At 47.2% G+C, this 20,365-nt stretch overlaps 1 protein-coding gene across 1 annotated transcript in view; it reads left to right on the top strand.

Annotated features, from left to right (window-relative positions):
- Positions 1 to 295: 295 nt before the first annotated feature.
- The window catches only part of LOC144604979 (serine/threonine-protein kinase 33-like), a 73,519-nt gene continuing 53,449 nt past the window's right edge, over positions 296 to 20,365 (top strand). The window contains exons 1-2 of the mRNA XM_078419946.1: positions 296 to 595; positions 7,220 to 7,339. Coding sequence (XP_078276072.1) covers positions 7,223 to 7,339 — 117 coding nt within the window. The 5' untranslated portion in view covers positions 296 to 595; positions 7,220 to 7,222. The remainder of the gene's footprint in view (positions 596 to 7,219; positions 7,340 to 20,365) is intronic.

Below are 20,365 nucleotides of genomic sequence, written 5' to 3'. Positions count from 1 at the left end.
GTAACATGCAAATGTTGTTCATGAACAAGTTCAACCTCGAAATTAAACAGGATCCCTGCCCAAAAAAAGTGACTGGAGGCAAATTGTTTGCAATCAGTAACTGTCCAGTTTTCCTTCCCCCCCCCTCCCCACTCCCACCACCACCCCCACCCCCATCCCCACCCCCACCCACAAAGAAAAAATCTGACAAGGGTCAAGATGCGAGCTTGCGATTTGTAAGAAGGTCAATTTCTATGGCATTCTCATTACATAAGCTGCAACAAAGACTGGTGTCAGCAGTGTACACAGGAACCACTTCGTTACGTTACCATGCAACGTCGAACAGCTTGCGAGACAAGAAAGTATTAGGTTTCTAAAAAAAGAAAGCCTCCAAGCGGAGGCTTGAAGAGAGAATTCTGTGGAAATATGACACAGGAAGACAGAAGTGGAAAGTGATTAGAGGCAGCTTCAGAGCTGGGCGACTGGAAATTAATTTTTAGAGTGATGTTTTGCAGTGTGTGACAGCTCAGAATTATATACTAGTGGGAGCTCATTATCAGAAAAAGATGAAGATGTAAAAGATTTTTTTTTCCCCCGGTCTCAAAATGTCAACATTGTAAGTATTTTCTGATCATCGTGTTTATGCAATGCTTCCACATCATGTTTTCTGTTGCTTTACTGGTCTAGCAAACAGTCGAGATTGCAATGAAGGGGGGGGAGTAATTGCTTTTTTTTCACCTTCAAGATTCAAACTGCAAAAAGCTCTAAAGTGTATCTACTTAAACGCTGTAGTTCATACATTGTGAGGAAAAATGCTGGAGTAACTCAGCGGGGCAGACGAAATGGGTAGAAGGAACTGCAGATGCTGGTTTACACAGAAGCTTGACACAACATGCTGCCATTATGGACTGCACGGGTATAATGCGATCCATTGGATTACGACCAGGCCACACTTGAGAATGTGTGAGGGAATTAAATCAGTCGAGGCCCTAATTGTTTTACTTTTACAGAGAAATGCTTAACAGTATTAAGACAGAACAAATCATTGAAATAGTTTGAACATTCTGAATTGTTTGAACAAGGGTCCCGAACCGAAACGTCACCTGTCCTCGTTCTTCACAGGTGCTGTCTGACCCGCTGGCTTACTCCAGCACTTTGTGTCAGTCTAAAGAAGGGCCCTGACCCGAATCGTCAGCTATCCGTGTTCTCCAGAGATGCTGTCTGACCCGCCGAGTTACTCCAGCACTTTGTGTCTTTTCTTTTGTAAACCAGCATCTGCGGTTCCTTGCGTCTTCTTTGGAATAGTTCTGCTGTGTGTTGATATTTAAGAAAGTGCGGTTGGTTATGTCACTATCTCACACATATAGAGCTAACATTTCTCCCCCCCCCCCCCCTCTCCCTCTACATTCCTTGCTCTGGCTTCACAATTTGCAACTCTTCAATCCATTTGTCATACACCTTCTGTTTTTTAATCTCGGGACTTTGTTCCGACCAACTGCCTCGCAACCCCACCCCGGCCTCACCTGTGTTCACCTATTACCTGCCACGCTTTGTCCTGCCTCTCCTCTCTAACAGCTTCCCTCTATCAGTCTGAAGAAGGGTCCCGACCCAAAGCGTTGCCTGTCCATGTCCTCCAGAGGTGCTGCCTAACCAGATTGCTGTGTTACTCCAGCAATTTGAGTCTCAATTTAAAAATGTGATATGGCCTAGTCTTCAGATTTAGATTTTTTTAGATTTAGAGAGACAGCGCGGAAACAGGCCCTTCGGCCCACCGAGTCCGCGCCGCCCAGCGATCCCTGCACATTAACACTATCCTACACACACTAGGGACAATTTTTACATTTACCCAGTCAATTAACCTACATATCTGTACGTCTTTGGAGTCTGGGAGGAAACCGAAGATCTCGGAGAAAACCCACGCAGGTCACGGGGAGAACGTACAAACTCCATACAGACGGCGCCCGTAGTCAGGATCGAACCTGAGTCTCCGGCGCTGCATTCGCTGTAAGGCAGCAACTCTACCGCTGCGTCACCGTGCCGTCTTGTTTATGTTCATGTCAAAGGAGGCCATTTGGCCCATCAAATGCACTATGCCATTCAATCCTGGCTGATCTATTTTTCCCTCTCAACATCATTCTCCTGCCTTCTCCTCACAAAGCTTGACACCCATACTAATCAAGAACTTGTTAATCTCCGCCTTAAAAATACGCAATGATTTGGCCTCCACCACCTTCTGCGGCAATGAATTCTACAGATTTACCACCCTCTGGTTAAAGACATTCCGCCTCATCTTTCTAAAGGTACGTCCTTTTATTCTGAGACTGTGCCCTCTGGTCCCACTGACGACAGAAACGTCCTCTCCGCATCTATCCAGGCCTTTCACTATTCGGTAAGTTTCAATCAGGTCCCCCTAAACTCCAGCGGATACAGGTGCAGTGCCATCAAATGCTCATTGTGTGTTAGCCCATCTTAATCTTCTAAGGAATAGAGGTGTTTAGTTTAGAGATACAGCACATAAACAGGCCCTTCGGCCCACCGAGTCTGCGCTGACCAGTGATCCCTACACACTAACACTAACCTACACACGCACACACACACCAGGGACAAGTTCACAGTTTTACCGAAGCCAATTAACCTACAAACCTGTACGTCTTTGGAGTGTAGGAAGGAACCGGAGCAGCCGGAGAAAACCCACACGGTCACGGGGAGAACGTGGATGTAGATGCGAACATAAATGGGTTCATATCTCAGCTCAAAGACAACGCTTCCAAGAGTGTTGTACTCCTGCAGACCCACAACTACCTGTAACTTCAGTGACACCCTGGGAGAATAAATATCATATCATATCATCATATCATATCATATATATACAGCCGGAAACAGGCCTTTTCGGCCCACCAAGTCCGTGCCGCCCAGCGATCCCCGTACATTAACACTATCCTACACCCACTAGGGACAATTTTTACATTTACCCAGTCAATTAACCTACATACCTGTACGTCTTTGGAGTGTGGGAGGAAACCGAAGACCTCGGAGAAAACCCACACAGGTCACGGGGAGAACGTACAAACTCCTTACAGTGCAGCACCCGTAGTCAGGATCGAACCTGAGTCTCCGGCGCTGCATTCGCTGTAAAGCAGCAACTCTACCGCTGCGCTACAGTGCCGCCCTAGGCCAAGATCGTGCAGAAAACCCCTCTGCCCTACTTCAAAACAAGCCTTTAGTTTATTTTAGTTTAATTTAGAGATACAGCTCGGAAACAGGACCTTCGGCCCACCGAGTCGACAACGACCAGCAATCCCCACACGCTGACACTATCCTACACAGCGACATTTTTCACATTTATACCAAGAAAGTTAACCTACAAAACGTGTACGTCTTTGGAGTGTGGGAGGAAATCGAAGATCGCGGAGAAAACCCACGCAGGTCACGGGGAGAACGTACAAACTCCGTACAGACTGCGCCCGTAGTCAGGATCGAACCGGGTCTCTGGCACTACAGGGCAGTAGCTCTACCGCTCCGCCACCGCGCTGCCCTGATATATTATTTTATATCTGAAAGGCAGACAGAGTTTTGATTTAATCTGATTCAAACAAAGGTGTAAGTAGATGATGCTGGGTTGATGCTTCAGCTGAGATTGCAGGCTCTATCCCTCGACTGGAACTTAAATGCTTGACTTTCTGATTGAAACACTGAACCAGCATTTGCACAAGGTTGGCTCTGTAAGGTAAATGTCTGAATTATTATTAGAGTTTAGTTTAATTTAGTTTAGTTTAGTTTAGTTTAGTTTAGTTTAGAAATACAGCAGTGAAACAGGCCCTTTGTCCACCATGTCCACGCCGACCATCGATCACCCATTCACACTAGTTCTATGTCATCCTATGTTTTTTCAGCAGCTCCGTTCACACTCAGGACAATTTACAGGCAGCCAATTAACCTACAAACCCATGTGTAGGTAGGAACTGCTGATGCTGGTTCAAGCCGAAGATAAGCACAAAATGCTGGAGCAACCTTGCGAGTCAGGCGGCATCTCTGGAAAAAATGAATAGGTGACGTTTCGGGTCGAGACCCTTCTTCAGAAGAACAATCCTGAAACGCCACCGATTCATTTTCTCCAGAGATGTTGTCTGATCCACTGAGTTACTCCTGCTTTTTTGCTTATCTTCGTTCTAACTTACAAGCCCGCACGTCCTTGGGACGCAGGGAGGAGGCCGGTGGACCCGGAGGAAATCTATGCGGTCACAGGGAGAACGTGCAAACTCCGTACAGGCAGCGTCCACGAGGTCAGGATGGAACCCGGGTCTCTGGAGCTGTGCCTCAAGGTTAAGCTCGAGGATCCGTAGGACATGTATTCCGTCAGGTAGCAGGTAACCTCACCTGAGATCTGAGAGCATGGTTGGAATTTCAGTACGTAGATAAACATGCTCGCAGAGAGCACTCCAGACAGTAGCTGCTCCTAAGAGGAAGCAGATGTTATATTGAAGATATGAAATATGCACTCTGAACGCAAAGATACACTCACCCCACTTTTTACCCAGAGGAATCTCAATCAATGGGGAGGTGTTCATCGTTTAGCGTGCCCTGGGGATGTTTTAGTTTAGTTTAGAGATACAGCATTGAAACAGGCCCTTCAGCCCACTGAGTCCATGCCGACCATCGACCACCCATTGACACTAGTGCTATGTTATCCCACTTTCTCATCCACTCCCGACACACTAGGGGCAATTTTTACAGAGGGTCAATTAACCTGCAAGCCCGCACGACTGTGAAGTGGGAGGAAACCGGAGGATCCAGAGGGAACCCACGCGGTCACAGCCATTATGTGAAACTCCGCACACAGGCAGCACCCGAGGTCAGGATCGAACCCGGGCCTCTGGTTCTGTGAGGCAGCGGCTCTACCCGCTGCGCCACTGTGACGTCCTGGTTAACCTCTGTCTTGGGACTTAGCTCTCCGCTCACCTTTACTCTTGGACCTTGAAGAGTTTTAGCAAATGTTAAAAATAATTATATCTTCTGTTGTTCCTTCTCTCCAATATGAGTTATATGAGTTTGCTAGATAAAGCAATACTTGTCAACTGAAATCAATGTGATTTCCCTTTGGTCTTTATTGATCCAGCCACAATCAATGATGAAGGTCAATAAGAATCAACAAAGACAATCTCTGCTGTCTGCAGTCATACCTAAGATAAAGAAAGATGATTGTGTTTGTTGGAACTCGATCACCTCAACCCGATGATATCGCTAAAAAAAGACACGTAATGCTGGAGTAACTCAGCGGAACAGGCAGCATCTCTGGAGAATATGGATAGGCGACGTTTTGGGTCAGGACCCTTCTTTAATGGAGATGAGGAAAAACTTTTTCACTCAGAGAGTTGTAAATCTGTAGAATTCTCTGCCTCAGAAGGCAGTGGAAGACAATTCTCTGGATGCTTTCAAGAGAGAGTTAGATAGAGCTCTTAATGAAAGTGGAGTCAGGGGGTATGGGGGAGAGGGCAGGAACAGGGTACTGATTGTGAATGATCAGCCATGAACACATTGAATGGCGGTGCTGGCTCGAGGGGCTGAACGGCCTACTCCTGCACCTATTGTCTATTGTCTATTTAAGACTGATCGTGGAGAGTTGTGGGAGAAATCTAGAAGCGAGGAGGAGCAGGACCAGCCCTGGCGAGTGATAGGTGGATACAGGTTTTTTTGTACAGGCAGATGGTTGGCCAAAGGCCAGAGATGAAAAGACAAAAGGTGTGAGATAAGGGTAGAATTGTGAAGCCAGAGGAAGGATTATAGTGTGTAAGGGGAGGGGAGAGGGGGGATAGAAATGGGTGTGAGTCCCGAGTCCAGGTTGGGCACAGGGAAGAGAAAGGGGTGGAAAAAAACAGGAGGGGAAGAACGGGGGTGGGGGTGTTTGTAGGTTAGATGCTGCATGACCCGCTGAGGTGCCTGCGCACTTTGTGTCTATTCGTATAAACCAGCATCTACCCACAAAATGCTGGAGTAACTCAGCAGGTCAGGCAGCACCTCAGGAGAGAAGGAATGGGTGACGTTTCGGGTCGAGACCCTTCTTCAGACTTCTACCGTTCTACGTGTCACCTAAGATATCTCTATTTCAGTTCCTCAGCATACGACTGATGCAGGTCGGCATAGAGGCGTGGCTGGTAGAACCACTACCTCACAGAGCTAGAGACCTGGGTTCGATCCTGCCTTGGGAGCTGTGTGTATGTGGAGGCTGAAGGGAATCGTTGTGGTCAATCACTAGTTATATTCAAGAAGTAGACGAATAGGTTTTTGGCCATCAAGTGAACAAACTTGGTGATGAGGGTGGGGCGGCACGGTGGCGCAGCTGGTAGAGTTGCTGCCTTACAGCGCCAGAGACCCAGGTTCAATCCTGACTGCGGGTGCTGTCTGTGCGGAGTTTGTATGTTCTCCCCCGTGACCTGCATGGGTTTTCCCCGAATGTTCCAGTTCCCTCTCACATCCCAAAGATGTGCAGGTTTGTAGGTTCAATAGCCCTCTGTAAATTGTTCCCAGTGCGTAGGGAGAGGGCGAGAAAATGGGATGATGTTGAACTAGTGTGAACAGGTGATCGATGATCGGTGTGGAGGAAAATAACTGCAGATGCTGGTACAAATCGAAGGCATCACAAAATGCTGGAGTAACTCAGCGGGTCAGGCAGCATCTCAGGAGAGAAGGTGGCGCAGCGGTAGAGTTGCTGCCTTACAGCGAATGCAGCGCCGGAGAATCAGGTTCGATCCTGACTACGGGCGCCGTCTGTACGGAGTTTGTACGTTCTCCCCGAGACCTGCGTGGGTTTTCTTCGAGATCTTCGGTTTCCTCCCACGCTCCAAAGACGTGCAGGTTTGTAGGTTAATTGGCTGGGCAAATGTAAAAATTGTCCCTAGTGGGTGTAGGATAGTGTTAGTGTGCGGGGATCGCTGGGCGGCGCGGACCCGGTGAGCCGAAGGGCCTGTTTCTGCGCTGTATCTCTAAATCTAAAAAAAGAATGGGTGACGTTTTCGGGTCGAGACCCTTCTTCAGTCTCGACCCGAAACGTCACCCATTCCTTCTCTCCTGAGATGCTGCCTGACCCGCTGAGTTACTCCAGCATTTTGTGATACCCTCGATGGTCGGTGTGGACTCGGTGGGCTGTAAGGACTGTTTCCATGCTGTATCAATCCATCAACCATTCAAAATAATAACTCAAGAAATAATAATATTCCGCGCCATCTGCTTTTTTCATTGAAAGGTGATGGTTGAAAAGGAACTTGGAGTTTCTCACGCAAAAATGGCCCTTCTGCGAGGTTTTTCCAATGGGATGGAGACCACCGTACCACACACAAGGATCGAGGATGAATCTGTTATCAAGGTAGGGTCCTACCACCTTTCTATTTACATTTTAAAGCCATCGTAAACCTGCCACCAGAATTATCACTTAATTCCCAACAAAACGATAAAGTATATATTTGTACTATGTACATTGTGCGATGAACATAGATTATTCCTTGTTATTGAGCTAACGGGAGAGGTTGGGCAGGCAAGGGTGCCATTCTTTGGAGCGTAGCAGGATGAGAGGTGATCTTATGGAGGTGGGCAAGATCGGGAGGGGGAATAGGCAGGGTAGATCCACAGATATTTTGCCCAGAGTAGGGAAACCTAGAACCAGATATTTAAGGTGAGGGGGGAAAGATTTAGGAATCTGAAGGGCAACCTTTTCACACAGTGGATGGTGGGTGTATGGAATGAGCTGCCAGGGAAGGTAGTTGAGGCAGAAACTATAACAACATTTAAAAGGCATTTGGACAGGAGCATGGATTGGAAAGGTTTATGGGGATCTGGGACAAAAGTAGCCAGATGGGGCCATCTTGGAATGGTGAGGACAGGTTGGGCTAAAGGGCCTGTTTCATGATGTATGACTCTGACTCCTTTGCAAAGTTTAAAAGCTTACCGTATCATTAGCAGAGCTTCAATCTGCCGTACACCCCAAATCCATAAATGTTGAACATCAGCTCTTTGCGACAGAAATCCTCTCTGATTTTGACTTCCAATGTGTTAGAAACATAGGGACATAGAAAAATAGGTGCAGGAGTCAGCCATTTGGCCCTTCGAGCCAGCACCGCCATTCAATATCATCGTGGCTGATCATCGAAAATCAGTACCCCGTTCCTGCTTTTCCCCCATATCCCTTGATTCCTTTGGCCCGAAGAGCCAAATGTCACGTGCTTAAGACGGGCAACGACGAGACGGAGTGCAAAGAGGAGATAGAGAACGTAGGAATGTGGCGTCCAGACAACAATATCTCCCTCCAGCAAGATGAAGGAGATGGTCATTGACTGTGCTGTTTATTTCAGTGTGTGGGGCTGCACCATGCTGCAGCAATAGAGTTGTTGTCTTATAGCACCGGAGACCAGGGGTTCGATCCTGACTACAGGTGCTGTCGGTACAGAGTTGTACGTTCTCCCTGTGACTGCATAGGTTTTCCCTGGGTGCTCTGGAATCCTCTCACACTCCAAAGGCATACAGATATGTCGGGTAGCTTGGCTTCAGAAAAAAATAGCAAATGGTCCCCAGTGTGTGGGATGGTGCTAGCGTGCGGGCATCGCTGGTCGGCAAGGACTCGGTAGGCTGCAGGGCTTGTGTCCGCGCTGTGTCTCGAACCTAAACTAAATGTACAAACGAAGAACTGCGGATGCTGGATTATACACAAAAGGACACAAAGTGCTGGAGTAACTCAGCGGGCAAGGCCAGCATCTCTGGAGAACATGGATCGGTGACATTTCTCGTCGAGATCCTTCGTCAGCCTGAATGAAGAAGGCTCCCCCCAATTCCACAACATCACCTATCCGTGTTCTCCAGAGATGTTGCCTGACCCACTGAGTTACTCCAGCACTTTGTGTCCTTTTCCGTTTGATTTCAGAATTGTCTTTATCTCCATTTTCTTTGCTCTTGAGTTGAAAATGTCCGTTTGGCCTTGCCGCGTGAAGGAGAGTTGCCAGGAGATGAACCGAGTGCTCCTTAAGTCATTGCAAGAAAATGAGAAAAATCGCAACATTACCTCAATCATTTTGTGGAATCTATTCACGATTATTATTTTCCATTGCGCACGATGTTCCATGCTGTGTGGTAGGCAGAGCTAATTAAACCATTGTTCTGAGCTCTCCTCTTTAATCATTCCATGCCTTATTCCTGTCCACACCACCTCTCCATGTTTATTAGACTAATAACGCCGTGTGCCACTAATGTTCACACTGGTTTCTGATTACATATCCAAGGCCGTTGTTAGGGCAATGTTGCAGAACACAAAGCCACGGGCAGTCCATTCAGCCGCTCAGTCCTATGCTAGCATTCAAGACTGTTCTGCAACTGAGATCCTGTTACTGTCTTATGTTCATCGTCTAGATGAGGGGTAATCTTATAGGGGTGTAGAAGATTGTGAGGGGAATAGATAGGGCAAATGCAGAGTCTTTTACCCAGAGTAGGGGAAGAACCAGAGGACAAGGGTTTAAGGTGAGATGGGAAAGATTTAATAGGAACTTGAGGGATAACTTTTCCACACAGAGGCTGGTGGGTTTATGGAATGAGCTGCCAGAGGAAGTAGTTGAGGCAGGTACAACAACAACATTCGAAAGACATTTGGACAGGTCCATGGACAGGAAAGGTTTAGAGGGAAATGGACCCAACACGGGCAGGTGGGACTAGTGTGGATGGGGAGTCTTGGTCGGCATGGGCATGGTGGGCCGAAGGGCCTGTATCCATGCTGTATGACTCAATGGTACTGCAAGAAATTGCAGTGTTGTGAACACAGCCCAGCTCAACATGTAAACCAGCCTCCCCCCATCAACTCCATCCACACCACCCTGCCTTCGGAAAGCAGCCAACATAATCAAGGACCACTCACATTCTCTCTTCTCATCTCTGCCGTCGGGCAGGAGATACAAAAGCTGGACAGCACTTACCACCAGTGCTTCTTCCCGGCTGTTATAAGGGTCGTGAGTGGATCTCTTAAACAAAGGATGATTTCTTGATCTTCCAATCTACCCCTTTGCAGCTTTTGCACTTATTTTGTATCTGCACTTTCTCTGTCGCTGTAACCAGAGTCTGTTGAAGGGTTCAGGCCCGAAATATCACCTATTTCTCTTCACCAGGGATGCTGCCTGATCCACTGAGTTACCCCAGCATTTTGTGTCTATCTTCGGTGTAAAGCAGCATCTGCAGTTCGTTCCTACACAGTATATTGTGCACTTTGTGTCCCATCTCTTTTGCACCACCAGTTGAATGCATGCATGGTTTGGTTGTACTCATGAATGGTATGATTTAATCCGTTAGCACGTGAATCAAAGATTTTCACTGTACCTCAGTACTCGAGAACAAATGGGGATTATTGAGGACAACAATCAATACTTTGTAACTTTGTCGGCACCCTTTACACGGCGTCTCTTTGCATACTTCTGTATGCAAAGCAAAGAATTGCAGTAGAGCTGCTGCCTGACAGCGCCACGATCCTGACTATGGGTGCTGGCTGTATGGAATTTGTACGTTCTCCCTGTGAGCATGTGGGTTTTCTCCAGGTGCTCCGGTTTCCTCCCACACTCCAAAGACAAACAGGTTTGTAGGTTAATTTGCTTCAGTAAAATTGTACATTGTCCCAAGCGTGCAGGATAGTGCTAGTGTACGGGATGATTGCTAGTCGGTGTGGACTCAGTGGGCTGGCAGGCCTGTTTCCACACTGTATCCCTGAAGCCTAAATCAAAATAAGAAAAATAGTTCTCTTCAGAATTCATCACTCTTGTGGGATTTCAATTTTTTATAAGACGTTCAACTTTTCTTTGTTCCCACACACAAGATATTAGACATATAATACTTCAATCGTTCTGTTCTTCCATCGTTCCTTTTCTCTTGGTCCTATCTGTCTTGCTGAGATCCAAGGTGTAAAGCACAAAGTGCTGGAGAAACTCAAAGGGTCAGGCAGCATCTGTGGCAGGAGTGGACATGCAGCCTTTCGGGTCAGGACAACTCCTTCCAACCCGAAACATTGCCTGTACATTCCCTTCACGGATGGAAGGTGTCTGACCTGCCGAGATCCTCCAGCACTTTGTGTTTTGCTCACTATTCCAGCATCTGCAGTTCCTTGTGTCTCCATTATTATTTTTGATCAGGTGCAGGTAAAAGATCCAATCCACTGTTTAAAAATCATCTCCTTGATGTCCAGTCTAACACCTGGTTCTTATAGAACATGGAACAGTAAAGCACAGGAGCAAAATCAGGCCCATCAAATCTACTCCGCCATTCCATCATGGCTGATCTATCTCTCCCTCTCAACACCATTCTCCTGCCTTCTCCCCATAACCCCTGACACCCGTATTCATAGAGAATCTGTCAATCTCCACCGTACAAATATCCATTGACTTGGCCTCCACAGCCGTCTGTGGCAACGAATTCCACTGATTCACCACCCTCTGACTAAAGAAAATCATCCTCATCTTTCTAAAGGTACGTCCTTTTATTCCGAGGCCGTGCCCTCCGGTCCTAGACTCTCCCACTAGTGGAAACATCCTCTCCACTTCCACTCTATCCAGGCCTTTCACTATTCGGTTAGTTTCCATCAGACCTTCCCCTCTCATGGCCCAGTGGCATCAAACGCTCATCATATGTTAACCCAATCACTCCTGGGATCATTCTCGTAAATCTCCTCCGGGCCAAAACGCCATCTCTGCCGTAAATTGCATAGAACTACCCCATGACACAGAACAGTACAGCTCAGGAAGAGGCCCTTCGGCCCACAATATCCACACCGAACACGATGCTAAATTAAACTAATCTCTGAATTTCACAAAATAATGGTGAGTTTGTTTTCCTTCTTAGTCTCCTGATGGAAAGATGTTGAAATTTTTTCGAAGCAAGTTCCATGACAAGTTTATCGGCCTGACAAATGGTGTACTAATTACTAGCTTTTGAGCGGTATTTCCAATGAATCTGATGGAGAAAATTAACTGAAATATATACTTAATGTGTCATTATTAAATATTAAACCCTGGATATAAAATTAAAACCGAAAATCCATCTTAAATGATGGGCAAAACTGATTGTACTTTTCATCCTTAAAGTCTTGTTACCAGTGAGATGAAGATTTAATTATATAAAAGACCATGGGATTAGGAATGGGTTGCTATACATTTGATTGAATGTAATAGTGTCCTTAGGATATTAGATCCCTTCATCATTGACTTGAGAGAGACACAGACTAAATTTAACCTTTTGAAAATTTCAGTGGCATTTTAGCATTAAGTGTAAGACAAGACAGTGATGTGCCAGAATTCTTAATTTTTGCAAGATGCAGAGTTTTACAATTTAAAATTGAATACTAATCTCCCTGTCCAATTCCTCTGGTCTGCATTTTAGTTTAGTTTAGTTTACTTTAGAGACACAGCGTGGAAACAGGCCCTTCGGCCCATCGAGTCCGCACCAACCAGCAATCCCCGCACATTAACACTACTGGGGACAATTTACACTTATACCAAGCCAATTAACCTACTAACCTGTAAGTCTTTGGAGTGTGGGAGGAAACCGAAGATCTCAGAGAAAGCTCACTTAAGTCATGGGGAGAACGTACAATGTCCGTTTTGGCCAAAGGAAGTTATTAATAATGAAAATATTACCGAACATCTTGAAGAGGTGACACAAGGACCTGCAGATGCTGATTTACAAAAAGTGCTGGAGTAACTCAGTGTGTCAGTCAGCATCTCTGGATAACATGGATAGACGACGTTTTGGGTCGAAGGGCCCCGACCTGAAACGTCACTTATGCATGTTCTCCAGAGATGCTGCCTAACCCGCTGAGTTACTCCAGCACTCTGTGAAACTTCACCTATCCATGTTCTCCAGAGATGCTGCCTGACCCGCTGAGTTACTTCAGCACTCTGTGAAACGTCACTTATCCATGTTCTCCAGAGATGCTGCCTAACCCGCTGAGTTACTCCAGCACTCTGTGAAACGTCACGTATCCATGTTCTCCAGAGATGCTGCCTGACCCGCTGAGTTCCTCAGCACTTTGCACTTTGATCGAGAGTCCAGCAACTGCACTTTTTGTGCCTCCAAAGAATTTAATGAAAAAGGTGACACAAGGAACTGCAGATGCTGGCTTACAAAAAAAAACCACAACGTGCTGGAGTAATTCAGCAGATTAGGCAGCACGTCTGGAAAACATGGATAGGTGATGTTCAGGTCAGGACCCTTCTTCAGACTGATTGTGGTGGGGTCTGGACCCTATGGGTCAGGACCGTTCTTCAGACTGATTGTAGGGGGGTCGGGACCCTATGGGTCAGGACCATTCTTCGGTGTCAGTCTCAAGAAGGGTCTCGACCCAAAACGACACCTATCCATGTTCTCCAGAGTTACTGCCTGAGCCGCTGAGTTACTCCAGCACTTCGTGTCTCCTTTTGTTTTACCTTGTACTGTCTCTGTACATTCAAAATAACTTCACAATGTTACTTGTTCAAAGGCTTCAAATTAAGATGCCCAGTCCATTGAGACAGGATTCAAATTATTTTATTTCCATTACAAACTTTAACCTCAGCTTCCCGAGATGAAATTAAAAAGCTAACATTCAGCACACACTTCCGTATTTATCTCCTATTTGTATTTCATACCTGGTGACCTTATGTAATGCATTGACCTTCGATCTTATGCGATGACCTTTTATTATTTTTGATTGAAAGATTGATCGATAGATACTGCATGGATCGATAGATACTGCATGGCCCTTAGTCCCACCGACCATCGATCACCCTTTCACACTAGTTCTATCCTACACACTAGGGTTAATTTACAGAAGACAACTAACCTGCAAACCTGGGATGTGGGAGGAAACCGGAGCACCCGGTGAAAACCAGTTGCTCCAACTGGGCAAATGTTGATATAAATGATGTAAATTGTTCAGTTATAATTGGACTTCAATGCTCCAACATAAAGTGAACGGCTACCTTTCCAAGTCATTTCCCGAGCTAGTTTTCCTCTGGAGAAAGCTTGTAAAATTTTAATTTGCCAATTAGTTATCTTTGGCTTTTAGCTGGAGGAACGCTGGGCGTGTTGCTGCCTCACAGCGCCAGAGACCCGGATTCGATACTGACCTCGGGTGCTGTCTGTGTGGAGTTTGCACGTTCTCCCTGTGAGTTTCCTCCGGTTTCCTCCCACATCCCAAAGACGTGCGGGCCTTGTAGGTTAATCGGCCCACTGTAAATTTCCCCCTGGTGTGTAGGAAGCAGATGAGAAAGTGGGATAACATAGAACTAAGTGTGAACGGGTGATCGGAGTTCTGAGTAGACTTGGTGGGCTGAAGGGCCTGTTTCATGCTGTATGTTTAAATTAAAAATTCAGTGGGTCGGGCCGCATCTGTGGAAGGAATGGACAGGTGACCTTTCAGGTGGGAACCCGCCTTCAGAGTTCCTCCAGCACTTTGTGTTTTGCTCAAGATTCCAACATCTGCAGTTCCCGGTGTCTCCATTTGCACAAGTGTGAATTTCATTGTTCCGTTTGGGACATTTGACCATAAAACACTCTTGACCTTTGTCACTGATCATTGGTTTAAGGGCAAACTCCTTGTGAAGAATGTAATGCACTAGCGTGGGTATATTTTAATTGTTAATGTCTGCATTAGATGATGTGAGGTTGTTTGCAGTGGCAAATGGCAGTAAAATGGAAGTAGTGGCTGGGGACTCGATTCTAATAAGTGCTCTATTACGTTGAGGTAAATCTTTTTGAGAACGAGTAAATCATCCGAATACGAGATTGCTGTGTGTTAATTAGAATTAAACCTTTGGGTGCTTCCAGCCAGTGGAAATAAAATTAGAGTTTACTTTTACAGAGGTGCCCAAACGCCTGAGCTGCCCCTGAGACTGATTAACTGCTCGAGCTTTCAGCCAGCGAAGCTTGCTTTGCTCGCTGTTGTTTCTGGTGCGGTTACCCAGGGAAGTTTGTTTGAATTATGTAAGACACATTTAGTACTGTCTACCCTAGAGGTGTCAGACCCAGCTGCTTTCTGCACACCTTGACTCAACAAAAGCCTGCACAAAGGACGTACAACTTGAGGGCACCTTGTTAATTCACATTCTTTTGAAGCTAAGAGCTAACCGGCTCATTAGAAGAACGTGTGCCTGTATTACAATAGACTGTGGAGAGACACCCTCTGAGCTTTGTCGCATCTTCAAAGCCCCAGAGCCTTGGAGGGAACAACGTGGAGACAGCAGAACGGAAGAAAGCCATTCAGCCCCTCTAGGCTGCTCTGTCATTCAATTAGTTAACCTGCTTTGGAAAGGGAAGATTGGCAGATCAAGCTGGCCAAACTTCTCAACGTGGGATTTGTGATTCAGAGACTTTATTTTGCCCGGGTTTTTTAATTAAACACAGTGCAACTTAATTTCTAGGGAGATAGACTGTGCGTGGAGAAGCTTAATGCAGAGAGAGTGGCTATGTGGCTAATTAAGCTATTTTGCTAACTTAAACCATGAGACCATAATAATAATAATAATAATGCATTTTATTTATATAACGCTTTTCATATACTCAAAGACGCTTTACAGAGATTTAGAGAACATAGGGAAATGAATAAATAGATAAATAAGTAAATAAGTAAACAAACAGAGAAAGGAGACAGAAGGTGAGGTGACCTTCAGTGGTTGAAGGCAGTACTGAACAGGTGAGACTTCAGCGATGTTTTGAATGTGGTGAGTGTGGAGGAGTCTCTAACGGTTTGGGGTAGTGAGTTCCATAGGGTGGGAGCAGCGATGGAGAAAGCCCTGTCCCCCCAGGATCTGAGTTTGGTCCGGATGTGGGGGGATAGGAGATTGGCAGCAGCAGAGCGGAGGGTGCAGGTGGGAGTGTGCCTGTGGAGGAGGTCGGTCAGGTAGGATGGGGCCAGGTTATGGAGGGCTTTGTAGGTTATGAGGAGGATTTTGTACTGGATTCTCTGGGGGATGGGGAGCCAGTGGAGTTTGTAAAGGACGGGGGTGATATGGTCACGGATCGGGGTGTGGATGAGTAGACGGGCAGCGGAGTTTTGAATGTATTGAAGTTTACTGATGATTTTTGAGGGTGCGCCATAGAGGAGGCTGTTGCAGTAGTCCAGACGGGAGGTGATGAAGGTGTGGATGAGGGTTTCTGCAGCTGTGGAGGAGAGGGATGGACGGAGACGGGCAATGTTTTTGAGGTGGAAGAAGGCTGTCTTTGTGATGTGTTTGATATGTTTGTCGAAGGAGAGGGTTTGATCAAAGATGATTCCAAGATTCCGGATGTGAGGGGAGGTGGATACTGGGAGACCATGCAGTTTTTGTTTGGAATGTAGTTTAAAGAGGACAACTTGTAAGGCAAGGTTAAAAGCTCTTGAGGTGAGATCACATATTATGGCTTGCTGTCAGTCTGAAAACTCCCAGCAATAATTCTGATCAGTTTAATAAGCCATTTTTAGTTTCTTAAAGTTATTGAAATAAAGTTGTGTTGGAGAGGTACCTCTCTGTCACGTAAAACCTTTGGTAAGCCATGTGTTGGATGGTAGACACAAAATGCTGGAGTAATCCTTTTAGAAGGATGAGAGGAGATCTTATCGAAACGTATAAGATTATTAAGGGGTTGGACACGTTAGAGGCAGGAAACATGTTCCCAATGTTGGGGGAGTCCAGAACAAGGGGCCACAGTTTAAGAATCAGGGGTAGGCCATTTAGAACTGAGATGAGGAAAAACATTTTCGGTCAGAGAGGTGTGAATCTGTGGAATTCTCTGCCTCAGAAGGCAGTGGAGGCCAATTCTCTGAATGCATTCAAGAGAGAGCTAGATAGAGCTCTTAAGGATAGCGGAGTCAGGGGCTATGGGGAGAAGGCAGGAACGGGGTACTGATTGAGAATGATCAGCCATGATCACATTGAATGGCGGTGCTGGCTCGAAGGGCCGAATGGCCTCCTCCTGCACCTATTGTCTATTGTAACCCAGCGGGACAGGCAGCATCTCTGGAGAGAAGTGTTATGATATGTCATATGCATGTAATGTATGCTACCAGTGTTTGAACGATTTAATAAAGTCCACACATGCGCTAGGCCCATGCACGGCTGTTACCTCTTGATAAGAGATTTTTTTTAGAGATTTTAGAGATTTAGATTTAGAGATTTAGAGATACAACGCGGAAACAGGCCCTTCGGCCCACCGAGTCCGCGCCGCCCAGCGATCCCCGCACACTAACACTATCCTACACACACTAGGGACAATTTTTACATTTACCCAGTCAATTCACCTACATACCTGTACGTCTTTGGAGTGTGGGAGGAAACCGAAGATCTCGGAGAAAACCCACGCAGGTCACGGGGAGAACGTACAAACTCCGTACAGACAGTGCCCGTAGTCAGGATCGAACCTGAGTCTCCGGCGCTGCATTCGCTGTAAGGCAGCAACTCTACCGTTGTGCCACCGTGCCGCACTTGAACATGTCTCCAAACATGGCGGCAGCGGTGGGGCCTTAGAAAATCACTTTCTTTTGCCGCAACCTGAAAGTCGCGGCCAGGACAGTTGGCAGCGAAGGTAGAGCGCAGTTGTCAAGCGCAGGGTAGGTGCGTGAGCAGGATTCAAGGCCAGGAAAGAGTCATTCCAGTCGCAAAACGACATGACCACGCCAGGGGAAGTGCAGTCGACCGTTCAGTAGCACGCTGAGACGGGTGCTAGGGACGAGGGGACGGGCGAGCAGCAGCCTTATGCAGCTAGCAACCAGCCACACTCCACAGCACGCTACCAGTCCGCCTCCCGTGAGCGGTATACAACCGCCGACCCCATCGACCGTCAATCGCGGAGTGATTGAGAGTTGGAAAGCATGGCGGCAGATGTGGACAAACTACAGCGAGGTCGCACAGCCAGGCAGGCAAACTTCAGCCTGCCAGACGGCATTGTTTCTCCATACAATTGGCCCGTCAGGACTAGAGATTTACAACAGTTTCGTATTCACCAGCGACGAGGAGAGCCATGAACTGGCCGAGATCATTCGCGTGTTTGAGAGCTGCGCCATTGGCGAGAAGAGTCAGATTCATGAGCGGTCCCTCTTCAACAAGAGACAGCAAGAAGCAATTGCCAGCACCCTCTGATGTACAGGGTATGCAGAGGCTAGTTGGATCCGTCAACAACCTGAGCTGTTTTGTACCCAGCCTGTGTGATATCCTAGAGCCCATCAGACAGCTGGTGAGACCAGACACGCTGTGGGAGTGGTCTGTGGAGCAGGACAATGCAAAGTCCAACATCAGACGGATGGTGTCTGAAGCACCGATCGTAGCGCACTACAATCCCAAGGAGGAGCTGACGATTCAATGTGACGCGAGCAACAAAGGACTGGGGTCAGCCTTGCTCCAAAAGGGACGCCCCATCGCGTATGCCAGCTGAGCAATAACCGACACCGAATCGCGATATGCTTCGATCGGGAAGGAGATGCTCGCTGTGGTATTGGCAATGGAGCGGTTTCACCGATACACATTTGGTCGTTTCCACAGCGTGATCAGCGATCACAAGCCGCTTGAGATGATAGCGAAGAAGCCGCTGGTGAAAGTACCGAAGCGTCTCCAAGGAATGCTACTCCGCCTACAGAGCTATGATCTCCACATCAGCTACTGTCAGGGGAAGCTCATGCATCTTGCAGATACACTATGGCGTGCAGTTAGCGGTACTCCGAGCTGACAGCAAGCATTCGAGGAGGTCAACATGGTATCGCACTTGCCAATTCGCGATGAGCGTCTCGAGCAAATTCACGATGAAACAGCGAAAGAAGACACGCTGCAGATGCTGAAACGCGTCACCATCAGTGGTTGGCCTAGCGAACGTGACACGCTACCAGAGCAGATCACGCCTTATTACAGCTATAGGGATGAGCTCGCAGTACAAGATGGTATGATCTTCAAGGGCGAGCGCGTGATCGTACTGCTCAGCTTACGCAGAGACATGAAAGAAAATATACACTCTTCACATCTGGGCATCGAGGGCTGCCTACGACGAGCACGCGAATGCCTATTATGGCCGGGCATGAGCAGCGACATCAAGCAGTATATCGCCACATGTGATGCATGCCGCACCTACGAAGCCAGCCAGCAAAAAGAGTCGCTCATGAGCCATGAGCTACTGACTAGGCCATGGGAGAAAGTCGCCACAGATCTCTTCTCATGGGACGGGAAAGATTATCTCATCACCGTCGACTCCCATAGCAACTTCTTCGAAGTAGACCGGCTGAGAGACACGAGCAGTCCAACCATAATTCGCAAGTTGAAGGCTCACTTCGCGAGATACGGCAGCCCGACACAAGTTGTGAGCGATAACGGACCGCAGTTCACATCAATCGCATTCCGCCGGCTCGCGAGAGAATGGGATTGTGAGCACCTGTACAGCAGTCTCGGTGATAGCAAAGCCAACGGGAAAGCAGAAGCAGCTGTCAAAACAGCGAAGCGAATCACGACGAAGAGCAACAAATCGCAATCCGACCCCTACCTCGTGATGTTGGATCATCGTAATACGCCTTCGCAAGGGCTAAGCACAAGTCCCGCTCAGCGCCTCGTGAATCGTACACTTCTGCCTACAACAGCAAGCCAACTGGAACCCAGAGTGGTGCACGATCACGAACGCACGAAGCAGCGGGTTCAGCAGAAAGCTGACAATTGCAACAAGTAGTATAAGAAGATAACTGCAGATGCTGGTACAAATTGATTTATTCACAAAATGCTGGAGTAACTCAGCAGGTCAGGCAGCATCTCGGGAGAGAAGGAATGGGTGACGTTTTGGGTCGAGACCCTTCTTCAGACTGAAGTCAGGGGGGCGGGACAAAGGAAGGATATAGGTGGAGACAGGAAGATAGAGGGAGGTCGGGGAAGGAGGAGGGGGGGAAGAGAGGGACAGAGGAACTATCTAAAGTTGGAGAAGTCGATGTTCATACCGCTGGGCTGCAAACTGCCCAGGCGAAATATGAGGTTAACCAAATTGGTTAACAGACAGAAAGCAAAGAGTGGGGATAAATGGGTCCCTTTCGGAATGGCAGGCAGTGACCAGTGGGGTACCGCAAGGTTCGGTGCTGGGACCCCAGCTATTTACGATATACATTAATGACTTAGACGAAGGGATTAAAAGTACCATTAGCAAATTTGCAGATGATACTAAGTTGGGGGGTAGTGTGAATTGTGAGGAAGATGCAATAAGGCTGCAGGGTGACTTGGACAGGTTGTGTGAGTGGGCGGATACATGGCAGATGCAGTTTAATGTAGATAAGTGTGAGGTTATTCACTTTGGAAGTAAGAATAGAAAGGCAGATTATTATCTGAATGGTGTCAAGTTAGGAGGAGGGGGAGTTCAACGAGATCTGGGTGTCCTAGTGCATCAGTCAATGAAAGGAAGC

This window comes from Rhinoraja longicauda, chromosome 23, assembly GCF_053455715.1.
Source record: "Rhinoraja longicauda isolate Sanriku21f chromosome 23, sRhiLon1.1, whole genome shotgun sequence".
In the NCBI taxonomy this organism is placed as follows: domain Eukaryota; kingdom Metazoa; phylum Chordata; class Chondrichthyes; order Rajiformes; family Arhynchobatidae; genus Rhinoraja; species Rhinoraja longicauda.
The sequence above is the reverse complement of the archived record's forward strand: the minus strand, read 5'-3'. Positions and strand labels throughout refer to the sequence as shown.